The sequence below is a fragment of the Monodon monoceros genome, unplaced genomic scaffold, assembly GCF_005190385.1.
Source record: "Monodon monoceros isolate NGI ecotype Baffin Bay Population unplaced genomic scaffold, NGI_Narwhal_1 Super_Scaffold_5, whole genome shotgun sequence".
Taxonomy (NCBI): domain Eukaryota; kingdom Metazoa; phylum Chordata; class Mammalia; order Artiodactyla; family Monodontidae; genus Monodon; species Monodon monoceros.
The window spans coordinates 89,061,870-89,082,297 of NW_021703782.1; the positions used below are offsets into that span (position 1 = coordinate 89,061,870).

A 20,428-nucleotide genomic window follows, 5' to 3' on the forward strand; every position below is an offset into this window, starting at 1 on the left:
AGTATGAGTGTCTGTTGGATTGGATTTTGAACCTTGAAGAGCTAATAGAACAGGAAGCCACATTCTGGGCTCTATGATGATGTTGCCCTCATGGGGAGAGCAGAGGGGGAGGGGCCAGTGAACCTCCCCCACCCCCCTGCTGCTCCCGACCCAGCAGAGCAGAAGGTGCTAATATGCCTAAACCCAACTCCCCACGACCTTCTGCTATCACACTAGAGCAAGAAATCCAGACCAGACAAGAGCCATTGCATCTTAAAATTTTATGTGAAATTCTGTAAATGTGTACAGAGCGGTCTGTGGCTGCCTGCCCACGGGCCTGGACTGTAGGGACACCACTGCTCAGCACTTGCTATAGATGGCTTCACTGCCCCGCTCCTCGAACTCTTCCTTGCTGACCCAAAGCTGCTGGAAGGCCTGCAGGGAGGCCAGGATGGAGCCGCCGGTCCACACGGAGGTCTTCCTCTCGGGAGCAGCAGCCACTGCGGGGCTGTCCCCGGGGCAGAGGAGGCTCAGCTCCCGCTGGAAGCGCTCTGGGAAGCCTTCCAGCATGGTGCAGCCGCCACACAGCAGCACGTTGGCTGCCATCTCCTCCTTGAAGCCCGCCTCCTGGCAGTGGTTCAGGCAGGCGGCCGTGAGCTCGGGGAGACCAGGCTGGTCGCTGCCCACCAAGGTGGGCTTGAAGAGCATCTCGGCACACTGAAAGCGCTCTTGGCCGATGGTGATGAGCTTGCCGTCGGGGAGCTCATAGTCTACACGCAGATCCTCCAGGCACAGGCCAAGCTCCTCCTCTGGCTTGAGTGCCGAGTAGCAGCACTTTTTCTTGATGTGCTCGATGATGTGCAGGTGGTCGTCCGTGAACTTGTGGCCGGCGTCGTTGAGCAGCTGCAGCAGGTAGCTAGTGAGGTTGCTGCCGGCATAGTCGGCACGACTCGTCAGGCCTGGTAGCACGTTGCCCTCGGAGATGGGCACCACGTGTGAGACGCCGTGCCCACTCTCCACCACCAGCCCAGAGGTCTTGCCATAGGAGTAGATGGACAGCAACGACTGGGATGTCACGTGCATGGCAGGGATGCCAAAGGTCTCGAACATGAGCTCTGCATACTTCTCGCGGTTGCTGGTGGGGCTGAGTGGGGGGTCAGAGACCAGCACGGCATGCTCCTCGGGGAAGATCTTCATGGCTGTGTGGAAGATGTACTCCCAGATGTTCTGGACGCAGTCCCAGTCCACCACGATGCCGTGTTTTAGCGGGTTAATCAGCTTCAGAGGCGCCTCCACGTTGAGCAGCTCATGGCCCACGCAGATCTCCTTGCGGGTGTCACCAGCATCAGCTACCTCCGAGCAGCGCTTGCCCACAGTGGAGGAGATGAAGTAGGTGGGCCTCGGCTCACCCGCATAGCCACACTTACAGTACTGGGAGCCCAGGTCAATGATGAGTGCCTTGATCTTACGCACCTTCTTGGGCTTCATCTTCAGCTGAGTGGATGAACTTGTGTCCCGGATGCCAGCCTCAGGACCTGGCAGCGTGCCTGCCTCTCCAGGGTCCCCCTGAGCCGTGCCCATGGGCTTGGGGCTAGGGCTGTTCCTCGTCGCCATTTGCCTTCCTTGCTCACCTTTCTCACATCCACATCCTAGAGCTCCATGGGGAGAAATAAGAGGGTCCACCTCCAGCAGTGCCTTGGCAACTCCTCAGGATTGTGATGTCACCACGGGCTGGTCCATTCCAGCAGCCCAGGGAGGGCTTGGCCTTGGCAGGCCCTTGACCTATCAGCCCCACCCCCATCGGCCTAACGCGACTTTGCTCCCCGACGGAGCAGGTGGCCAGCACAGTTTTAGAAATCCAACCACACTTGGGTCTCAGAGGTTTCTGCTCCCTCCCCTTATATCCTCACTCCTAATCACCCGTTCACTAGCTGAACACCTCTTCCTCCTCAGCTTCTTGGCCAAGAGAGTGATAAATATTTGAGCCCCTACAGTAAGCCAAACACTGTAGCAGGCACCTCACGTGACACTTCACAGCATCTTGGGAGGTAGACAGAGCTAAGGAAATCAAGGCTCAGAATGCAAATGACTTGCCCAAGAGCAAACAGCTCTTAGAGTGTTTGTACTTTAACCCAAGTTCCTCCAAATCCAATGTACCAGGTCACCTTGAAGAGTGTGTAGGCCCTGATGATAGAAACCTGGCCACAAGCAGTGCCCAGTCTAGTTGGGAAGAAGATGAATGGATGCAGAGGAGTTTGCAGGTGGACGTCTATTGGGAGAACAGAGGTGCACAAAGGAGGGAGGGAGTCAGAAGCTTCTCCAGAGAGGTGCTGCCTACGTAGAGTACTGAAAGATAAGTGGATACTTGTCAGGTAGCTAAGAGGAGGGAAAGCCATCCCAAGCAGAGAGCACAGCCTGATCAAACACTCAGAGGGAGGCATGGTGGGGAGCTTGCAGTAGTTAAGGTGTTTGGAAAAATACATCAGGATACGGCAGTCATGGGGGCAACTAGGGAGGACCCCAAATTCTAGAGGTAAGGGCTTAGATTAAACTGACCACAGCTGGGGAGCCAATGAAGCCTTTAAGTGGGGAGTGGTCAGATTTGGTTTCCAGGACAAAATCTTAGAAAGATTCATGTTTAGCTGTAATATGGAGGGACAAGACTCTGAGATCTAAAAGGAGGATGTTGAAGAAATTTTTGTAAGACTTGAAGGTGGCCTAAACTAGGGCTGTGATAGTGTGGAAAAAAGGAAGGGACAGGTTCTAAAGAAACTCAGAAAGGAGAATCTAATCTAATTGGTTGGTTCTCAACTGTCCTCAATTCAATCCAAGCTTCTAGTCTAGCATTTGAGACCCTTTCTCATAGGCTCCTGTGACATCTCTAGCCTCAAGCATTGCATTTACATTAGAAGATTAGATGTGGGGAGGGAGGAAGAGGGAAGGATGAATCCCTTTCCTCTGCCCAAGCAAAGATGGCCTGTCATACAGAACAAACAAATTCATTAGGTTCCCCTAGGGTCCTCTGTGCCAAACTGTCCCCCCTCTAAAACAAAAGACAGATTAGGGCTTTGGTAAAGAGACATTGATAAGAAAGAAAAGAGGGATTTTTAAGACATAAGAAGTACTGCTGTGGAACATATAAGAATGTTAATAAAGAACTCATGGGAATTTCTGTTTGCTGAATTGTTTCTTGGAACATGGCACTAGGGAACTGGATTATGTGGGAAACAACTTTATAAGGATTTCAGTTATGAGCACCACCAAGTTCCAGTGGTGGTATCTCAAAATCACAGAACCTGAGGACTAGACACTTGATCTGGCATGGACAGCTGTGAGGGACAAACTTTCCCTCACATTGGATTGATATCTGTACCTCTCTGAAGAAACCATTAATTGGTCTTGGGTCTACTTTTGACGTTGTGCAAGGCAAGCTAATTCTTCCATGTGACAACACTTAGGCTATTTAAAGGCAATGCACGTGGACCCCCTAAGCCTCCTCTTCTTCCACTCCTTGTGGAAAGACAGTACAGAATAGAAAGAGGAGTAAGGAACTGGACTCAGAAGACCCGAGTTCAAATCTAGCTCCATTATTATAATCTGTATGAGCTTGGGCAAACTACTCAAAATGTTAGTCGAACCTGATTTTGATAGTGCTATATCCCCTCATCAGATTGATCCCTATCCACTGCCTCCAGGTTTCAGGCTTGAGCATCTAGGTGGTTGGTAGGGCTCCTCATATATAGACAGAGGCTACAGGGGCAAGAGCGGTTATACAGGGGAAGGCAATGAGTTCCATTTGGGGCGTGCTGACTTAGAGATGTCCAGAGGCCACTAGGCTGCGGATTATGGAGCTCGGGAAAGAGAAATGATCTAGATTTAGTCTTCAGTAGAGTATCTCCACCTTCTGAAGACAGCTCCTTTCCCTTCCACCTCAAGGAAACTGGTTAGTCTTAGTATTGGGGTTATCACACTGAGGGCTGAGCTTTGGGAATGAGGCTCATGTCTGTTTAACATGGAATTCTTTTCTTTGCTGGGAGCTTGACTCAGAGATTCCCAAAGGTCAACATATTGAAGAGTTGGATTCCTAGGTCTCAACAGTCTTAGGCTCGAAACATGCAGATTCAGTAAAGTGGGGGTGGGATCTAGGAATCTGTGTTCGTGAAAAGAAACGTACTTTGGCCTTTTCCTTTCTAGATTCTCTTTCTTCCCTCCTTAGCTGCTAAAATTACAGGGCCTGGTTCACCTTTCCTCCAAAGATCAAGGGTGGGTGGTGTCCCAAAAAACAAAGCTAGGAGCAAGGATACCACCTCAGGGAGAAATGTGTTTCTTGGTCTAATTTTTTCATGTTTTCTTTTTCCACGTTAGGGGAGAGCCTCAGCGTTGCTTTCAAGAAAGATCTCATGGTATTTTTGGTCTTGGGCCAGAGGAGCAGAAGTAGGTGTTATCCCATGAGAAAATACGGCCTAAGAAAGCATGAGCAACATAGAGTGTCTCTACCTAGAGGGACCTCAACAGAGACCCCCAGGAGCCCACATATGCCTTAAATAGCTGGTGACAGGTGTGCAGGGTTGTGGGTGCCAGGCAGTGGAGGTTTTGGGTGCAGTGTGCCAACAGTCTCTATATCCTTCCATCACTGATACCACTGTGTGCTGACGCAGAGAGAAGGGTCACAAGGGGTGACGTGAAAGCTAAGGGGAAAAGGGTTTCCATTAGGAGACAGCATCCAAGTATGCAAAATCCTGAGAGGTGAAGTAGAAGGAGTGAAATGTGACCATTGGCTTTAGCCTGAAGGATGTGGGGATGGACCCTGAGAGTCCCTGTGCCCATGGACGTTACAGGCTAGATGGAGCAATTGGCCTTAAGCTAGCACAGCACCTCTCCCACCTATGATAGAAAGCGCCAAGGACAGCAAGCATGGGCAGTGGGGGAGGAGCCTGTGAAACAGAGCATGTCAGGCTCTGAGTGTCTTAGTGAAGTGGTATGCACAGGTTGAGTGACAGAGGGTGAATAATGGTCCCCCAAAGATATCCACATCTGAATTCCTGGAACCTGTGAATATGTTACCTTTCATGGTAAAAGGGACTTTGCAGATGTGAGCTAAGAAGTTTGCAATGGGGAGATTAACAACCCTCAATTATCCAGGTGGGCCCAAAGTAATCAGAAGTCTCTTAAGAAGAGGGAGACAGGAGGGTCAAGTTCAGATAAGGAGATATGACAATGGAAGCAGAAGTCTGAGAGGTCTTTGAAGATGAAGGAAGGGGCCACAAGCCAAGGAAGGTAGGCAGCATCTAAGGGCTAGAAAAGGATTATCCCTTAGAGCCTCCAGAAGGAACGAGGCCCTGCTAAGACCTTGATTTTAGCCCACTAAGACTGACTGTGGGCTTCTAACCTCCAGAATTGCAGGATAATAAATTTGTGTTTTAAGCCATTAAATTTGTGGTAATTTGTTGCTGTCTCAATAGGAAACTAATATAGGCTCTTACAGGACTCCAGGGCAGTAAAAATGTGCTAAGCAGCTGCGTATTTCTCAGAAATCAAGAGGTGGGTTGAGGAGAAGGAAAATGGATGATTCTAAACTAAATACACCTTTGGTTGTCATACAAGTTCTCCTGAAATAAAGTCAGACAATCCGAGTTGGCCATGCAAACCCCTGAAAAGCAGAGGTAAATAAGCTATTTCTCAGGCAGCCAGGCTTAGAGACAAGTACTTTCTTATTCTTCTTTCAAAATTCAATACCATCTCCTCCTCTACCCATTGAACCAAGAAGCTGCCCCTATCACATAGTCACAAGGCTCATGAAACTGGACTTGGTCCTTTTCTTCTCTCATATCCCCAAAGGAGTAAAGAGCATCCCCAGTAACTTCCTTAAAGGAGAAAGCCCACCATTGTAGTGACTGCCTCTTTAATAAGAGCACGGCGCTGCATAACATAAGGATGGATCCTGGGCACTTTGAGAGCAGCGGGTGTCAGCACCAACAGGCCCAGCTTCAGAGATGGCATGTAATACAGTGGCGAAGCAGCCTCAGAGACACATGTTGGGTCGCATCAAGGGACACCTCTGGGAAGAAGTCGCAGTCAGCAGAACCTGGCACTGCTGGCTGGATATCCTTGGGTGGGCTATGTACCCGAGAGCCTCAGTGGGACTGTAGGGTCTAATTTCATTGTCAACCCAATGACCTGGACAAAGGAGGAGTATGTGTGCAAATATGTGTCCAAAAATAATTCCTCTGCAGGTTGCCCTAAGAAATAAGTGGGACAGAAGTGCTTGGCATGGTCACCATAGCAGCCATTGGTCCTGCTAAAATCTAAATCAGATGGTGTCAACTATGTGATCAAAATTCTCTAGTGCTTTCTGACCTCACACAGAGTTAGAGCCAAAGTCCTATTAATGGCCTATGAGGCCTAACCTGAGCTGCTCTCCCTCCCCGACCCCTTCTCCCATCTCTACTTTTCCTTGCTCTCTCCACTGCAGCCACACTGGTCTTCTTGGAATCCTCTGACTTGGGAAGCAGCAAACCTTTTCTGTAAAGGGCCAGATAGTCATTTTCAGCTTTTTAGGCCATACAGTACTTATTGCAATGACTCAACTCTGAGCTTGTAGCATAAAAGCAGATATAGACAATACGTAAACGAATGAGCATGGCTGTGATCCAATAAAACTTTATTTAAAAAACAGGCTGTAGGGCTTCCCTGGTGGCGCAGTGGTTGAGAGTCTGCCTGCCGATGCAGGGGACACGGGTTTGTGCCCGGGTCCGGGAAGATCCCACATGCCACGGAGCGGCTGGGCCCGTGAACCATGTCCGCTGGGCCTGCGCGTCTGGAGCCTGTGCTCCGCAACGGGAGAGGCCACAATAGTGAGAGCCCCGCGCACCGCAAAAAAAAAACAACAAAACCAGGCTGCAGGCCTGAGTTTGCAGACCCTGCTCTAACCCACAATCGTCTGCACCTGCTGCTCCCCGATATACACGTGGCACTCTCCCTCATCTCCTTCAGGTCCTCACTCAAGTGTCACCGTCTCAGGGAGAAAAATACATGGCACATGAACACAGCCACCCTCCCCCAAGCTTTCCCTGCTTTGCTTTTCTCTTTTGCCATTAACATCTTCTAACATATATTTATTTTGGTTATTGTCTGTCTCCCCCCAATCCCCACTGACTAGAATGTAAACTCTACAAGGGCAGAGATTTTTGTCTTTCTTTTTCACGGCTGCCTGCCTTGCACATAGCAAGCACTCAATAAATATTAATTGATTGGATAAACCACGTTTATTACAAAATTTAGAAAAAAGTAAGTCACTTTAAAAACGCTTTCAAATCTACCCTAACACGGGACAAAGGTTCCCAGTAAGCCTGAAAGCCCTGGGACACTGGATTATGTCATAATCAGTGATGTCATCACTGGGGAAATTCTCAAGTTGCCCTCTAAGGCTTTCAGGCCTTGAGGCCAGTGGGATTGAGGAAATTTGTGAGAGCAAAATAGCTCTTGAGAGCATGTAGGCTCCACGGGCGGCAATCATAGGGGCTGGGCCTTCTGAGAGAATGGGTGAATGGGCCTCCCTGCAGACACAGGTCCTCCAGACTGCCTCCTTAAAGGACGGCCCAGCGAAGCGGGCAGTGTGGGTTCGCCGTAACCATTCAGAGCCAGAAGAACCTACGAAATCACCTGTGGTCAATAATAAGTCCAAGCTAGAGTTGACCAAAGCAGTGGTCGTGGACCTTGGCACGGGCTACTGTAAATGTGGCTTTGCCGGGCTGCCAAAGCCCACCCACGTGATCTCATCCACAGTGGGCAAACCCTACATGGAGACGGCCAAAACCGGGGACAATCGCAAGGAGACATTCGTGGGGCAGGAGCTTGTCAACCCAGAGGTTCGTCTCAAGCTAATTAATCCTCTGCGACATGGCATCATCGTGGACTGGGATACAGTGCAGGATATCTGGGACTATCTCTTCCATCAAGAGATGAAGATTGCCCCAGAGGAGCACGCGGTCTTGGTTTCAGACCCACCCCTGAGCCCACACACCAATAGAGAGAAGTATGCTGAAATGCTGTTTGAGACCTTCAAAACTCCCGCAATGCATATCGCCTACCAGTCCCGCCTGTCCATGTACTCCTATGGAAGGACCTCCGGCCTGGTTGTGGAGGTCGGCCACGGTGTGTCCTACGTAGTTCCCATCTACGAGGGCTATCCTTTGCCCAGCATCACCGGACGGCTGGACTATGCGGGTTCTGACCTGACAACCTACTTGATGGACCTGATGAACAATTCGGGGAAACACTTCACTGAGGACCAGCTGGGCATTGTGGAGGACATCAAGAAGAAATGCTGCTTTGTGGCCCTGGACCCCACTGAAGAGAAGAAAGTCCCAGCTACTGAGCATACGATCCAGTACACCCTGCCGGATGGGCAGGAGATATACCTGTGCCAGGAAAGGTTCCTCTGCTCAGAAATGTTCTTCAAGCCTTCTCTGATCAAGTCCATGCAGCTGGGCCTCCACACCCAGACAGTGTCCTGCCTTAACAAGTGTGACATCGCCCTCAAACGAGACCTCATGGGGAATATCCTACTCTGTGGGGGGAGCAGCATGCTCAGTGGTTTCCCTAACCGTCTGCAGAAGGAGCTGAACAGCATGTGTCCTAATGACACCCCCCAGGTAAATGTGTTGCCCGAAAGAGACACTGCGGTGTGGACGGGTGGCTCCATCCTAGCATCGCTTCAGGGCTTCCAACCACTGTGGGTCCACCGCTTTGAGTACGAGGAGCACGGGCCTTTCTTCCTCTACAGAAGGTGCTTCTGAACTCCGATGAAGCATGATCTCTGTGGTGGCCATGCATCAGCTTTGTTGGGTGAGCACCCATCGCATACAGAGAGAGCTGAGCCAGCCGTTTCACTCCTGCAGTATTAAACAATCCTCACGTTTCCCTCCACAGTGTGTTTCTCTATTTCCTCACGCAATGAGAACTTCACGCATGCAGCATCTGCCTTAAAATGTCCATTTGCCAAAACAACAGCAGGGAGGGGGGAGAAGGGGGGAAGGATTATGGACCAAAAAGATGTGCTTTATAGGTTGATTGCTTAAGTATTTGGGGGAGAAACTACCTCTAAAATTATTCTGTCCCTTATTTTGTATATTCCCCACTTTAGGTACTACAGTATTGTTAAACTCTGCTTGGAAGGGGGAGTGGGATAAAGATAGATTAGATAGATAGAGTAAATGCTGTTGTGGCCTATAAGAAGATCCCTTTCAATAAACACCAACAGGAAGTATGCTGTAATGGTTCAGTCTCCCACAAAGCAGCAGAGTGCATTTCACAGTTGATCAGTGACTCTGAAGGCTTGGAAAGAGCTGACGAAGATGTCTGACGCCTGCTTTAACTGTACTTTCTTTTAGTTCCAATAGTTATTTATGTCTCAATACCAGTTCTTACCAACCCATCATGGTGACTGGCTGATGAAACCTGGTGTATTATGAGCAAGATATGTGTATCTTAAGGGAAAAACTCTTCAGGGAATAGGTGCTATATAGATTTCCCCCTTTAAAAAACTGGGGGCAGATTTATCTTGGGTTACCAGCCCTAAGGTCATGAGGATGCAACCCACAGCCATTCTCCAGACACTTCAAGCAGCAGATGCTCCTCTCCAACCAGACTGGATTCTCCATCAACCTGCAGGGTATACAACTGGAGTCTGGAACGGGCACAGGATAAAGGTTGCCAGTTCTGCAGTGTGGGTTTGGGGGAGGCTGGTCCATGCTGGTCATTCTAACCCAACTAAGGAACTGAAGGAACGTAAAGATCCTCACGGTCCGGGAAGCCCTTCCAGAGCCCAGCATGTTCTGTGATATTCCTGTGGGGCAGTTTATAATTGGACCTTCAGTTTTTTAGAACAGTCCCCAGTACATTCTCTGCCCTGTCTCCAACACTGGCAGGCAGCATAAAATAGTGGAAAGAACATGGGCTTTAGGTTCTGCAATTTGAAACTGTTTTGCTTCCAACTAGCTGTGTGACCTGAGTCTGCTCACCTGTAAAATGGAAGTCAAATGCCTACCTCACACAGCTGATGTAAATATCAGAGGTAAACGTCTGAATACCAGTGTGTGGCCTCCAGGAGGTGATCACAAGGGTTGTTAGCTAGTATTATCTTGTAGAATCCTACCTCTTATAAAGGAGCCCAAATGCCCTACGATGATCCTGAGCCACACATACACCCAAAGACACACACATTCAATCACTCGTAGGAGAGTGATGGTATCTCTACCATTCCCAGGGAGAAGCCCTACAGAACCACTCTCATAGCCTCCAGGTTTGCCTAGACAGCCTTGAAAGACCTAAATGCCCCACCCTGGAGACCTAGTAAGTAAGCACAGCTGGCTGGCACTAGCAAGCTAGAGTAGAGAAGCAGAAATAGCCACAGAAGGGCTTAGTCAGCAAGGACTAAGCCTTACCCTGGAGGAACAGGGAATCAGCTAGGAGTTGGGTACATTGACTTGAGAGAGGTATGCCTTGTTCACCTCAGTTTCTGCCCAAACCACTACTGTCAACACTCTATGAACATTCACTGATGGGCAGGTTGAAGTTTGGTTAATTCTTAACCTTTGGACCTCTTTGGCAGGGTGGTAAAGCCTATGGACCCCTCAGAATAATAGAATAATATTTTTAACTGCATCAAATAAAATACATAGGATTACAGAAATACTCTATCTTAGATCCCTTAAGGGTCTATGAACCCCCAGTCGATTACCCCCCAAAAGGTGAGGGTCTTGATGAAGGGGAGGCATGGGACGTGGTTCTAGAGAGTGGGAACTCCCAGGCCATCCTAGGACCAAATGCTATACTGCATTTTAAAATGAAAAATACCAATATAAGGTTAAACAACTGTGTAATCTCGTTCAAAGCACTTTTATGAATTCTCTCACTTGATCCATATAAATCACACTTGCAGAAAAAAAGAATCCTCCTCACACATAAAAAAAGATGAATAGTTTTTAGTAAGTATTTGGACGTCATCTTAGCCCAATGGTTCTCAACTGAGGACAATTTTGAACCCCAAGGGACATTTGGCAATGTCTAAAGATATTGGTGATTATCATAACAGGAGTAGAGGGTACATAGAACTGGCATCAAATGTGTAGAGGCCAGAGATACTGCTATACATCCTATAGGCACAGGACAGCAAAGAATGACGTAACCCAAAATATCAACAGTGCCGAGGCTGAGAAACCCAGGTTAGCCTGGGTGGGCACACAAGGTTGTAGAAAAGCAAGATTCAGTGAGATTCCATGACTTTGTTCAAGGACACTAAGATGAGTGGACCTGTGATTTTGTCCTTTCTGTATACCAAGAGGACATCTGTTGGTCTTGAAGTTCCTGGGACTTCAAAGCTAGTAAGAGTAATGGTGGAACAGCCTAGTGTAAGCATGAGGCATAGGCAAGGGTTTAGGGAGCACAGAGAAAATAAATCAAGAGCAGGCCTTCAGGGTTGCCAAACATCACCATATTAACTTTGGCTTGTCTACAGATCTCAGACATTTATGGTTACCTAGCTTCTAAGATGTACATCCTCAACTCAGTTGCTACTAAATATGACAGACAAGGAAGGACAGCCAAAGACTCCCAAGGACTTGTCCAGGTGGTGCTTCTACTGAAGCAAAGCAGGTTATGGGCCGGCATGGGAGGAGGAAAAAAAGCTAATTCTGCTTCCCAAAATTGTAGTCACCTTAAATTACTAAGAATCGTCAGTTTTATTTATTTTTAAAAACATCCTCTTCAATTGTGGCTATGAAAAATCCCTCAGATGTGTGCACATGTATGTATATACACACATAAATATATGTGTATATATATGTAGGTATATGTGAAAATAAATTTATTTTAAAATATGCAGCAGTGCTAAGAAATAACACCAAGCTATATTCATAAAGGCATAATAAAAACATTAGCTCCTGCCTCAGTTTTTTAAAAAGTCTAAATGTAAAATACACTTTGATTACAGGAGACAATCCTCTGCAAGTTTCCTCTTGATGTCTGGAGCATCTGAATGAACAAAGCTGATTCCATGGAACAAACTAAGTAACTGAGGCTTTTAGCTTCCTGCAACATGAATTTGGGAAGATCCCAAATTTGGGGGAAGAGTTATATACTCTTCTCTAGAAGCTGACAGAATCTTTCCCCCAAATTAAGCATTCATCACTCCCAGGAGTTTCTCCTTTGCCTTTACACAGCATTTTCCCCCATAAATTCGCCCTTGACTTTGCCTTCAATTTGGAAGGTCTGCTCCCACCTGCTACTTCTCCAAATGAATAAAATTCCATCTTGCTCAGAGGATAGAGTCCCTTTACTATTATCCATAGCAAGAGCACTATAATATATTAAAATGTCATATAAGTAACCATGTTCATTAATCCACACCAAAGAGTAGTCACAAAGCACTTGCAGCCTTTCAACGTTGGGCACTTAATTATAGACCTTCTTCTTTTTCTATGATTTTGAGAAAATTTTCAGACACACAGAAAAGTTGAATTATACAGTGAACACACCTAGATTCTATAGTTTACATTTTGCTATATTAGGGAAAACCTTCTTTAGTTACACAATTCTGGGTATACCTATACTCTGACTTCCTGTTAGTTTATGTAGAGTAGTAAAGGTCTGTTTCCGGTATTAAAAGCATGAAAGAGATTGTTAACCTTACCCAAGAGTCAGCCACAAAACTGTTGTCAAAACAAACTGAGCTTTTTCTGGACTCACTAAAAAGAGATAACATTCTCATTTCCTTCAAAGAAAATAACTAAAAGACAGAGGTCAGTTAAGCACCATAAAGAAAAATAAATGAAATGGCCCAGATACTGACAAAAACATTATGTTAAAAGAAGCAACATTTGGAGAAAAAGGAGTAACTTACTACTGTTCATGCCTATGATGCACACTGCTCACCATCCCAAATGTACGCAATACCGTTTCAGAAATTCTAATCTGTTCCAGCTCTAACACTGCTAACTCTAGCAGAACATTCACAGGCAATAAAAATAGTCCATATGGACACTGTGGTGATAGGAGGCTCAAACCAGTTATAACTGGAAGCACATGACCTGGCAAGATATTACAAAGTAACCGCTGTCAGCCTAGGAAAGCTTAGAATATCAAAGGATAGATTTCACTTTTCACTCTGCTTTAGTTCAAGGTGAAGTCATTTAAATGATTAAATTTGACCAAATGTTGGGAGCACTAATAGCCATTAGTTGTTTATACATAAGGCTTTCCTCAAGGAACATCAAACAATTCGAAAACATTATTTAACTTCTCTTCACACTTTTGAGGTAGCAGCCACGAAACATTCCCAATTAACTGAGGCACAAATCAATTCTGTGATTTGTCTACTTACGGTCCCAATATGATTCCGACCTGTAGCTGGGAATGAAACCCAATGTCCTGATTACCATAAATACCAGAAATATGCTCTCAGTCAGCGCTAAGTAGAAGAACAGTAATTTTTACAAAGTGATGCCATATGGGTCAAAGCTTAAAGCCTTGCTAACGATTAAGATTATACGCAAAATAAAACAGAACTGGTGTCCGCTGAGGTCTGCTGCACAGAGCAGCTCTCCGCAATGCTAAGGTAGATGGTCTTACTCTCCCCAGTTCCCAGCAGCCAGGCCTCGAGGAGTGAGGAGTGGAAGGAAAACAGCCTTCTCTGCCAGAGCCCTCCTAACTGGGGTCAGAGTCACTCTAGAAGGCTGTTTCCACTGGGTTCTTCTGTTGATCTTTGGTGGTATAAAAAGCTCAGCACCTGAAAGGAAAGAGAAAATGTGACAGACACACTCTTTCATGTTGGTGGGAGCTGAGACAGTAACTCTAAGCTAACACTAGTCGACGGGGCTTTGTACCCACAACACGACCATCAGAACCAGAGTTAATGTTTCCGTGACCCTAACAACCTCCCAGTCAGAGCAAACACAGCCTGCAGGCCCTGCCCCAAGAAGAGGAATTCCACTTCAACTTTAGGCATCTGGGAGGGTTGAAGAAAAAAAATGCCCACTGAGTGATTCAAAGTGGAAGAATGTTCTGTATTTCAAATGGGAGTGGGTGGTAGTTGTGGTGGTTACGAGGCCGTATGCATGTATTAAATTTCACCAAACTATGCACAAAAGAGCTGTACATTTCACTGTATGTCAAATTTACCTCAATTATAAGAGTAAAAAAAAGTGCTGGCGTGTATTCAGTAAGTAAAGTTAATGGACAGAAAATACTTAAAATAAAAATTTCTAAAAACACACTGATCAATAAAAATGTCCCTACTTAAAAAATAAATAAATAACTGGAAGAGGTGGGCGATGGTTGGGGGGAATTTGTCACCCTTAGATAAAACTCGCAGGCCCTCTTTCAGTTAGATTTATGGAGTCTCTTAACTTAAGTAGAAATCATATACAGGAAGTAGAGACATGAGAAAATATGTATATAGAGAGGCATTCTTTCTCAGTATTATTCAGGATACATCTATATATATGACCCATACAGACATGAAAAATTATTTTACAAGAATTTTAAAATGTGAGAAAAATGCTCAAGATAAAATGTTTTAAAAACATGGTTTTCATTATACATATACACATGCATGATACACACGTATCTAGAAATTATTAAATCTTAATTTTCTTTGCTATACTTTTCGGTACATCCAGATTTTCTCTACTAATCATAACAGTTTTATAATTTCACATACAATTACTACTCTCTACACCCCCAAACAAAATTCTATTGTATATAGACAAAAAAACCACAAGAGGTTTTGCTTATTTAACAATATTGGAAAAGGTTACTTAAATTCAGGGTCAACAAGCCCCATAATTTCATGTTAAATAGTAACTAACCTTTCAATGACCCCTTATCTGTTTTTAAAAAAGAAACAAGTTCTGAAAATAGTGTATTTTATTTTTTAAAATTAGGCATAACTACAATTATATTTGATTCTTAGACTTAACTAAGAATAAATACCAAGTATTGACTTATTGGCAGGAAAGAAATTATTCTGACAAACTGTATGACAGCAGGACATGACATCTTTCACATTTCCATGTTTGAATTTCACAGCACAGAGTCATTTCACAAAAACATTTTGAGGGCTTTATCAGTTTTTCCAAAGACTTCTCTTAATCCTTTGATAGTCAAATCATACTCATTTGAAGTAATTTTGTTATCAATTATAACAAGCCCAATTCGGCGATGATTTAAGCACTACTCTAGTAAAAGGTTAATCCATTTTATGAAATGGGTTACATTTTTGCAGACTTGCAATCAACCTGCATGGTACTACATTGCATCTTAACATGAAACAATCAGAAAATGCCCCATCAAGTCTCTGATCCCCTACTACTACTGTTAGCTGGGAAGGGGCAGGTGAGGAATATTTGAGATGAACTAATTTTGTGAGTAGCTCATCCGCCTCTTTTTGGGTTATGAGAACTTCTCCTTTCCTAAACAATCTACAGTAGTGTTCCTACACAGGGACACGGATAATACATACTCTGATAATGAGGAGCCTCAAAATTTTAAAGTCTTTAAGGCTCAGCTGGGAAATGGAAGTGCTCTTTAATAAAGCCAACTAGACCACCCTAGAGAAAGGTGTGACTGAACTTGACCTGAAGGTCAGCATCAAGCCAGCAGTGAGGAAAACGGGACAGAAATCACAACTGGATTCGACACATTACAAACTAAACAATTACCAAACAACCTCTGGCCTGAGATGAATTGTAGCATCTCAGAAATAAGTGTACGTTTTGGGACTGATACCAAAGGCAGCTTGCCAGCCTCCAGGAAGAAGGGGATCTAGGGATACAGCAGTTAACTGTCTGCATATATGAGCTTAGCTGGAACGGAAGGTGGTTAATTTTTTCCTGGTAGCAACGTAAGCCATGAAAGTTAAACTTGACATGGCTCCCACAAAGTCTACTTCAAATGCCATCAAAATGCTACCACAGTGTAGCATTTAAATGAAAAAATTTCAGAATGTTGCCTCTCACATGCCAGAAATGCAAATAGCAGCTACAAAAACTGCCACCTTTTCAAAGCTAAAAAGAAGTTGCTATGCTTGACTGATCCACATGAAGGACGAATACTCTGTCACCAAACTGATCTTTCAAAGTTTTTTAGGGAATTCCCTGGCGGTCCAGTGGTTAGGACTCCGCTTTCACTGCCAGGGCCCAGGTTCTTGGTCGGGGGAACTAAGATCCCCTGCGGCCAAAATCAAAAAGAGTTTTAAACCAACTTTCAAAAGAAAGCCTTTAGGGCTTTTAACTTTGTTGAGGAATATGTAACCTAATTGATGAGAATCCTCTCCCCCCAACAAATAAACAAAACATTTTTGGTATAATTCAATAGGAAATGCAGATGAAATGCCAATCTTCTTTGGATTTGTTTTCAAATTATAGTCAATCCTAAGGATGACTAAAAAGTTCCAGCTCTTAAGCAAGGAATATGAAAATGTTCCGAAGACACAATGCAAAACTGCCAATAGTCAAAAATGATTCAGATGAATCCTTAAAATGTACATGCAAATTAGACTGTTTAGACTCAAACTTCAACTGTAATGTACCTGTATGCATGAGTGTATACCACTGCACTGACAAGTGTGCATGTCAGAACAATTTTTTTAAATTATACATTGAATGTCATGTTGGATTTCCCAGACCCCCACCCAGGATCCCAACACTAAAGGCATTATACTGATTTTAATAAAGATACAGTCTTAGAACTGAGGGGAAATTGTAGTGACTCCCCATTCTCTCCTAATACTACTAACCTTCTCAACACTTACAAAAAGATATCCCTTCTGCTTAGTAATGTAATAATTTAGAGTGAAAAAAAAATACTAACCAAGAACAGGGACTGAAGTCTTCTCTTGTTGATAAGAGGCCATGATACCATTTGCAGTAGAATTGGGACCTAGAACCTAAGTATTGGGTTGGCCAAAAATTGCCTTCGGTTTTTAAGTAAAAATAAAAGACACATTTTTCATTTTCACCAAGAACTTTATTGAACAACGTATTCACTCTTTTGTTCCACTACCTTCTGCCATTTTTCAGGCAACTTCATAATTCCATCTTCCCAAAACTTTTTATCTTTTTGAGCAAAGAACTGTTCCAGGTGCCTTCTGTAGTCTTCCAGGGAATTGAAATTTTTTCTATTAAGAGAATTTTGTAAAGACCTAAATAAATGGAAATCCGAAGGTGCAATGTCTGGTGAATACAGCGGATGAATCAGAACTTCCCAGCCAAGCTTTTTTGCCTGGTCATCAAAGAAACATGCAGTCTAGCGTTATCCTGATGGAAGATTATGCGTTGACTAATTCTGGATGCTTTTCGTCGAGTGCTGCTTTCAGTTGGTCTAACTGGGAGCAGTACTTGTTGGAATTAATCATCTGGTTTTCCGGAAGGAACTCACAACAGAGGACTCCCTTCCAATCCCACCGTATACACAACATCACCTTCTTTGGATGAAGACAGGCCTTTGCTGTGATTGGTGGTGGTTTATTTCACTTGCCCCACGATCTCTTCCGTTCCACATTATTGTACAGTATCCACTTTTCATTGCCCATCACAATTTGTTTTAAAAATGGAACATTTTCACTACGTTTAAGTAGAGAATCACATGCAGAAATATGGTCAAGAAGGTTTTTTTTACTTAACTTATGTGGAACCCAAACATCAAAGTGATGAACATAACCAAGCTGGTGCAAATGATTTTCAACGCTTGATTTGGATATTTTGAGTGTGTCGGCTGTCTCCCGCGTGGTATAATGTTGATTGTTCTCAATTAATGTCTCATTTGATTCCTATCAACTTCAACTGGTCTACCTGACTGTGGAGCATCATCCAGCGAGAAATCTCCAGCACGAAACTTCGCAAACCACTTTTGACGTGTTTGATCAGTCACAGCACCTTCTCCACACACTGCACAAATCTTTTTTTTTTTTGCATTTCAGCTGCGTTTTTACCTTTCTTGAAATAATAAAGCATAATATGATGAAAATGTTGCCTTTTTCCTTCCATCTTCAATGTTAAAATGGCTACACAAAAATTCACCAATTTAATGTCTTTTTTTAAATGCACGTGGATATGACAGCTATCACATACAATCTAACAAAATTGTTTCGAGTGAAGTTAAAGACAACTAAGTGCTACTAGAGCCATCTTACGGAAAATAACGAACAAACCTTTTGACCAACCCGATAGAAAGCAGACTGAATCAGCAATGATTATTTTATACTTCTGATGACTGCAAATACCCAGACCTCTACCAGCAATAAATTGCCTTTCATTTTCATTGTGGTATCAAACACACATGTGATTTTAATTTGCCAGTTTCTCCAGTCTCAATTCAGACCTCTACATCTCCTGTCTACCAGAAGAACAAGGTTGATGGGAAGAAACAGAAGAAGAAAATCTCAGTGATATATGCCTGGTCCTTTCCAAATAAGTGAGCCATACCCTGTGGGGAGGGGATATAATAATAAGCGGTTATAGAATACACAGAGCACCAGGCTGTACTCAAATATTTGTGAGAATTTTTACATTAAAACAATTCTGTGCATATCATGGAGGAGAATGCAAACTTGCACACGTGTTTAAGGTAAAACAAGAGACTTTGCAGGAATTCCACACCCGCTTGAGCCTCAGCAGGCACACTCCAGGCCCTCCGCCTCGCCTTCACTCAGGTCTGCGTGTTCTCTCCTGGCGCATTCTCAGCAGTGATGTCACGTGCTCAGAACACTGCCATGTGACTATACCACGTAGTATACTGCATATATGACATTATCATGCTTTACCAACCAAAGCAAAAACACAATTTTCCTGGTCATTTCCCCTAGAAGACTCGTAAGTTGGTATCTTAGATGTTAACATGATCTGAATAGATGAGGATAAGGGAGGACATGGGGAAACATTATAAATTGTTAGTTTCAAAACCATTAGTTCTGAAGGTGATCACATTTCTTCTAAGAAATACCTATTACAGTAAATTCAAGTATCTATGGGAGGCTAATTCTCGGTTGTTTTTATTTTTATGGCTTGTAAAATGCTTTTATATCTACCTTCTCTTCTAACCTTCAAAACATTCCAGTGAAGTATACAGGGGAGTATTATCCCCATTTATAACTGGGGAAATCGAGACCCAGTAAGCTTATGAGCCAATTTCCAGCCTCTCTCTCAGCTCCAAACCCATCCTTCCTATACACCGCTCATGATGCTGGGACTGGGGGCCTGAGAAAACACCCCTCCTTGGACAGCCGTTATGCTCCAACAATAGCAGACACCAGAGGGACAAGGCAAGGCTGGACGGAGGAAGGAAAGGGAATTTGTTCCCTTGTTCGCTTGCTTTCACTCAACAGTAGCTCTGTACCCCAACAGTAGCTCTGTACCCCGCAGCAGCTGTTTGTTCCAGTTTCTGTTTATTTCTATACGCTTAGACCCAGCCTCATCCTGCCCCCTCGGCAATACCAGCACCAGCTGGCTGCCACCCCCTTCTCCAAGGTTCAAGAACCAGCTCTGCAGGGGCCTCACCTCCAAGCATCTAAAATCTAAGAATCCCAACTCTTGCTTTTGTTCCTTCAGCTTTATGGGTACAAGCAGCTGTCGGGTTTCAATCTCAATGTTCCTTCTCTGTGTTCCCTTTCTGCCTTCTCAGTCCTCTAGTACTTGGTTAACCAGTTCCATATATTAAACTCTCTCTGATAAAATAACAGCTGTGGTTTTTGTTTTCCTTAATGGACTCTGACTGATAAACCAGCCTTTCTGAATCAAAATCAAAACTCTAAACAATACATCTGAGATGTAAGAGACTGAGCAGATATACACAATAAATAGATGACAATATATTAGAATTCTTGATGGGAACGGATAATGGTAATAGATAACATCTTGTGCCAACTTGGCAAGTCTTGGTAATATGATTGTGGTAAAATCTCAAGCTGGCTTTGTTTTCTACCCACCCTGTCGGTATACCTGTCTTTTCCCCAAAAATTTTTGTTTTCCCTTAAGACGATGGTTTACCAGCCTCATCTAATTGCTTCTTTCTGAGACTCATCTGTTAGTTTTCACAATATCCAGTTTTGTAGTTTTCCTGGGCAATTTTATAGCTTTTCTTCAGGCTATTGTTTAAGGTTGTCTTAACAATTTATATAATTTCTTTATTATTTATATGCAGTTACTCATATTTCTTTATAATTTATATATTTTAGATTTTCTAGTACATTATAGTTTTAAAATATTTCACACTTACCAGTGCCTTATGGTTTTTAAAGTAGTTTCTGCTTCATAATTTCATTTGATCCTTACCACAGGTTATCAGAGAATAAGAATATTTTGTTCACGTCTCATAGCTATTAAGGGGCAGAACTTAATTCTTCTTGGTAGTTGTCAATGTGATAGTCCCTAATCTTCTGATGACAATGGTAGCA

At 44.1% G+C, this 20,428-nt stretch overlaps 2 protein-coding genes across 2 annotated transcripts; one reads left to right on the forward strand and one right to left on the reverse strand.

Moving 5' to 3' along the window:
* Positions 1–242: 242 nt before the first annotated feature.
* ACTL7B (actin like 7B) lies at positions 243–1,648 on the reverse strand. Its single transcript, XM_029203633.1, has one exon. It carries the CDS (start codon positions 1,591–1,593, stop codon positions 340–342), a length of 1,254 nt encoding a protein of 417 aa, XP_029059466.1. The 5' UTR covers positions 1,594–1,648; the 3' UTR covers positions 243–339.
* A 5,812-nt stretch (positions 1,649–7,460) lies between these two features.
* ACTL7A (actin like 7A) lies at positions 7,461–8,777 on the forward strand. Its single transcript, XM_029203934.1, is given in 1 exon segment — positions 7,461–8,777. A coding segment is annotated over 1 exon segment (1,308 nt). The 5' UTR covers positions 7,461–7,469.
* Positions 8,778–20,428: the final 11,651 nt, after the last annotated feature.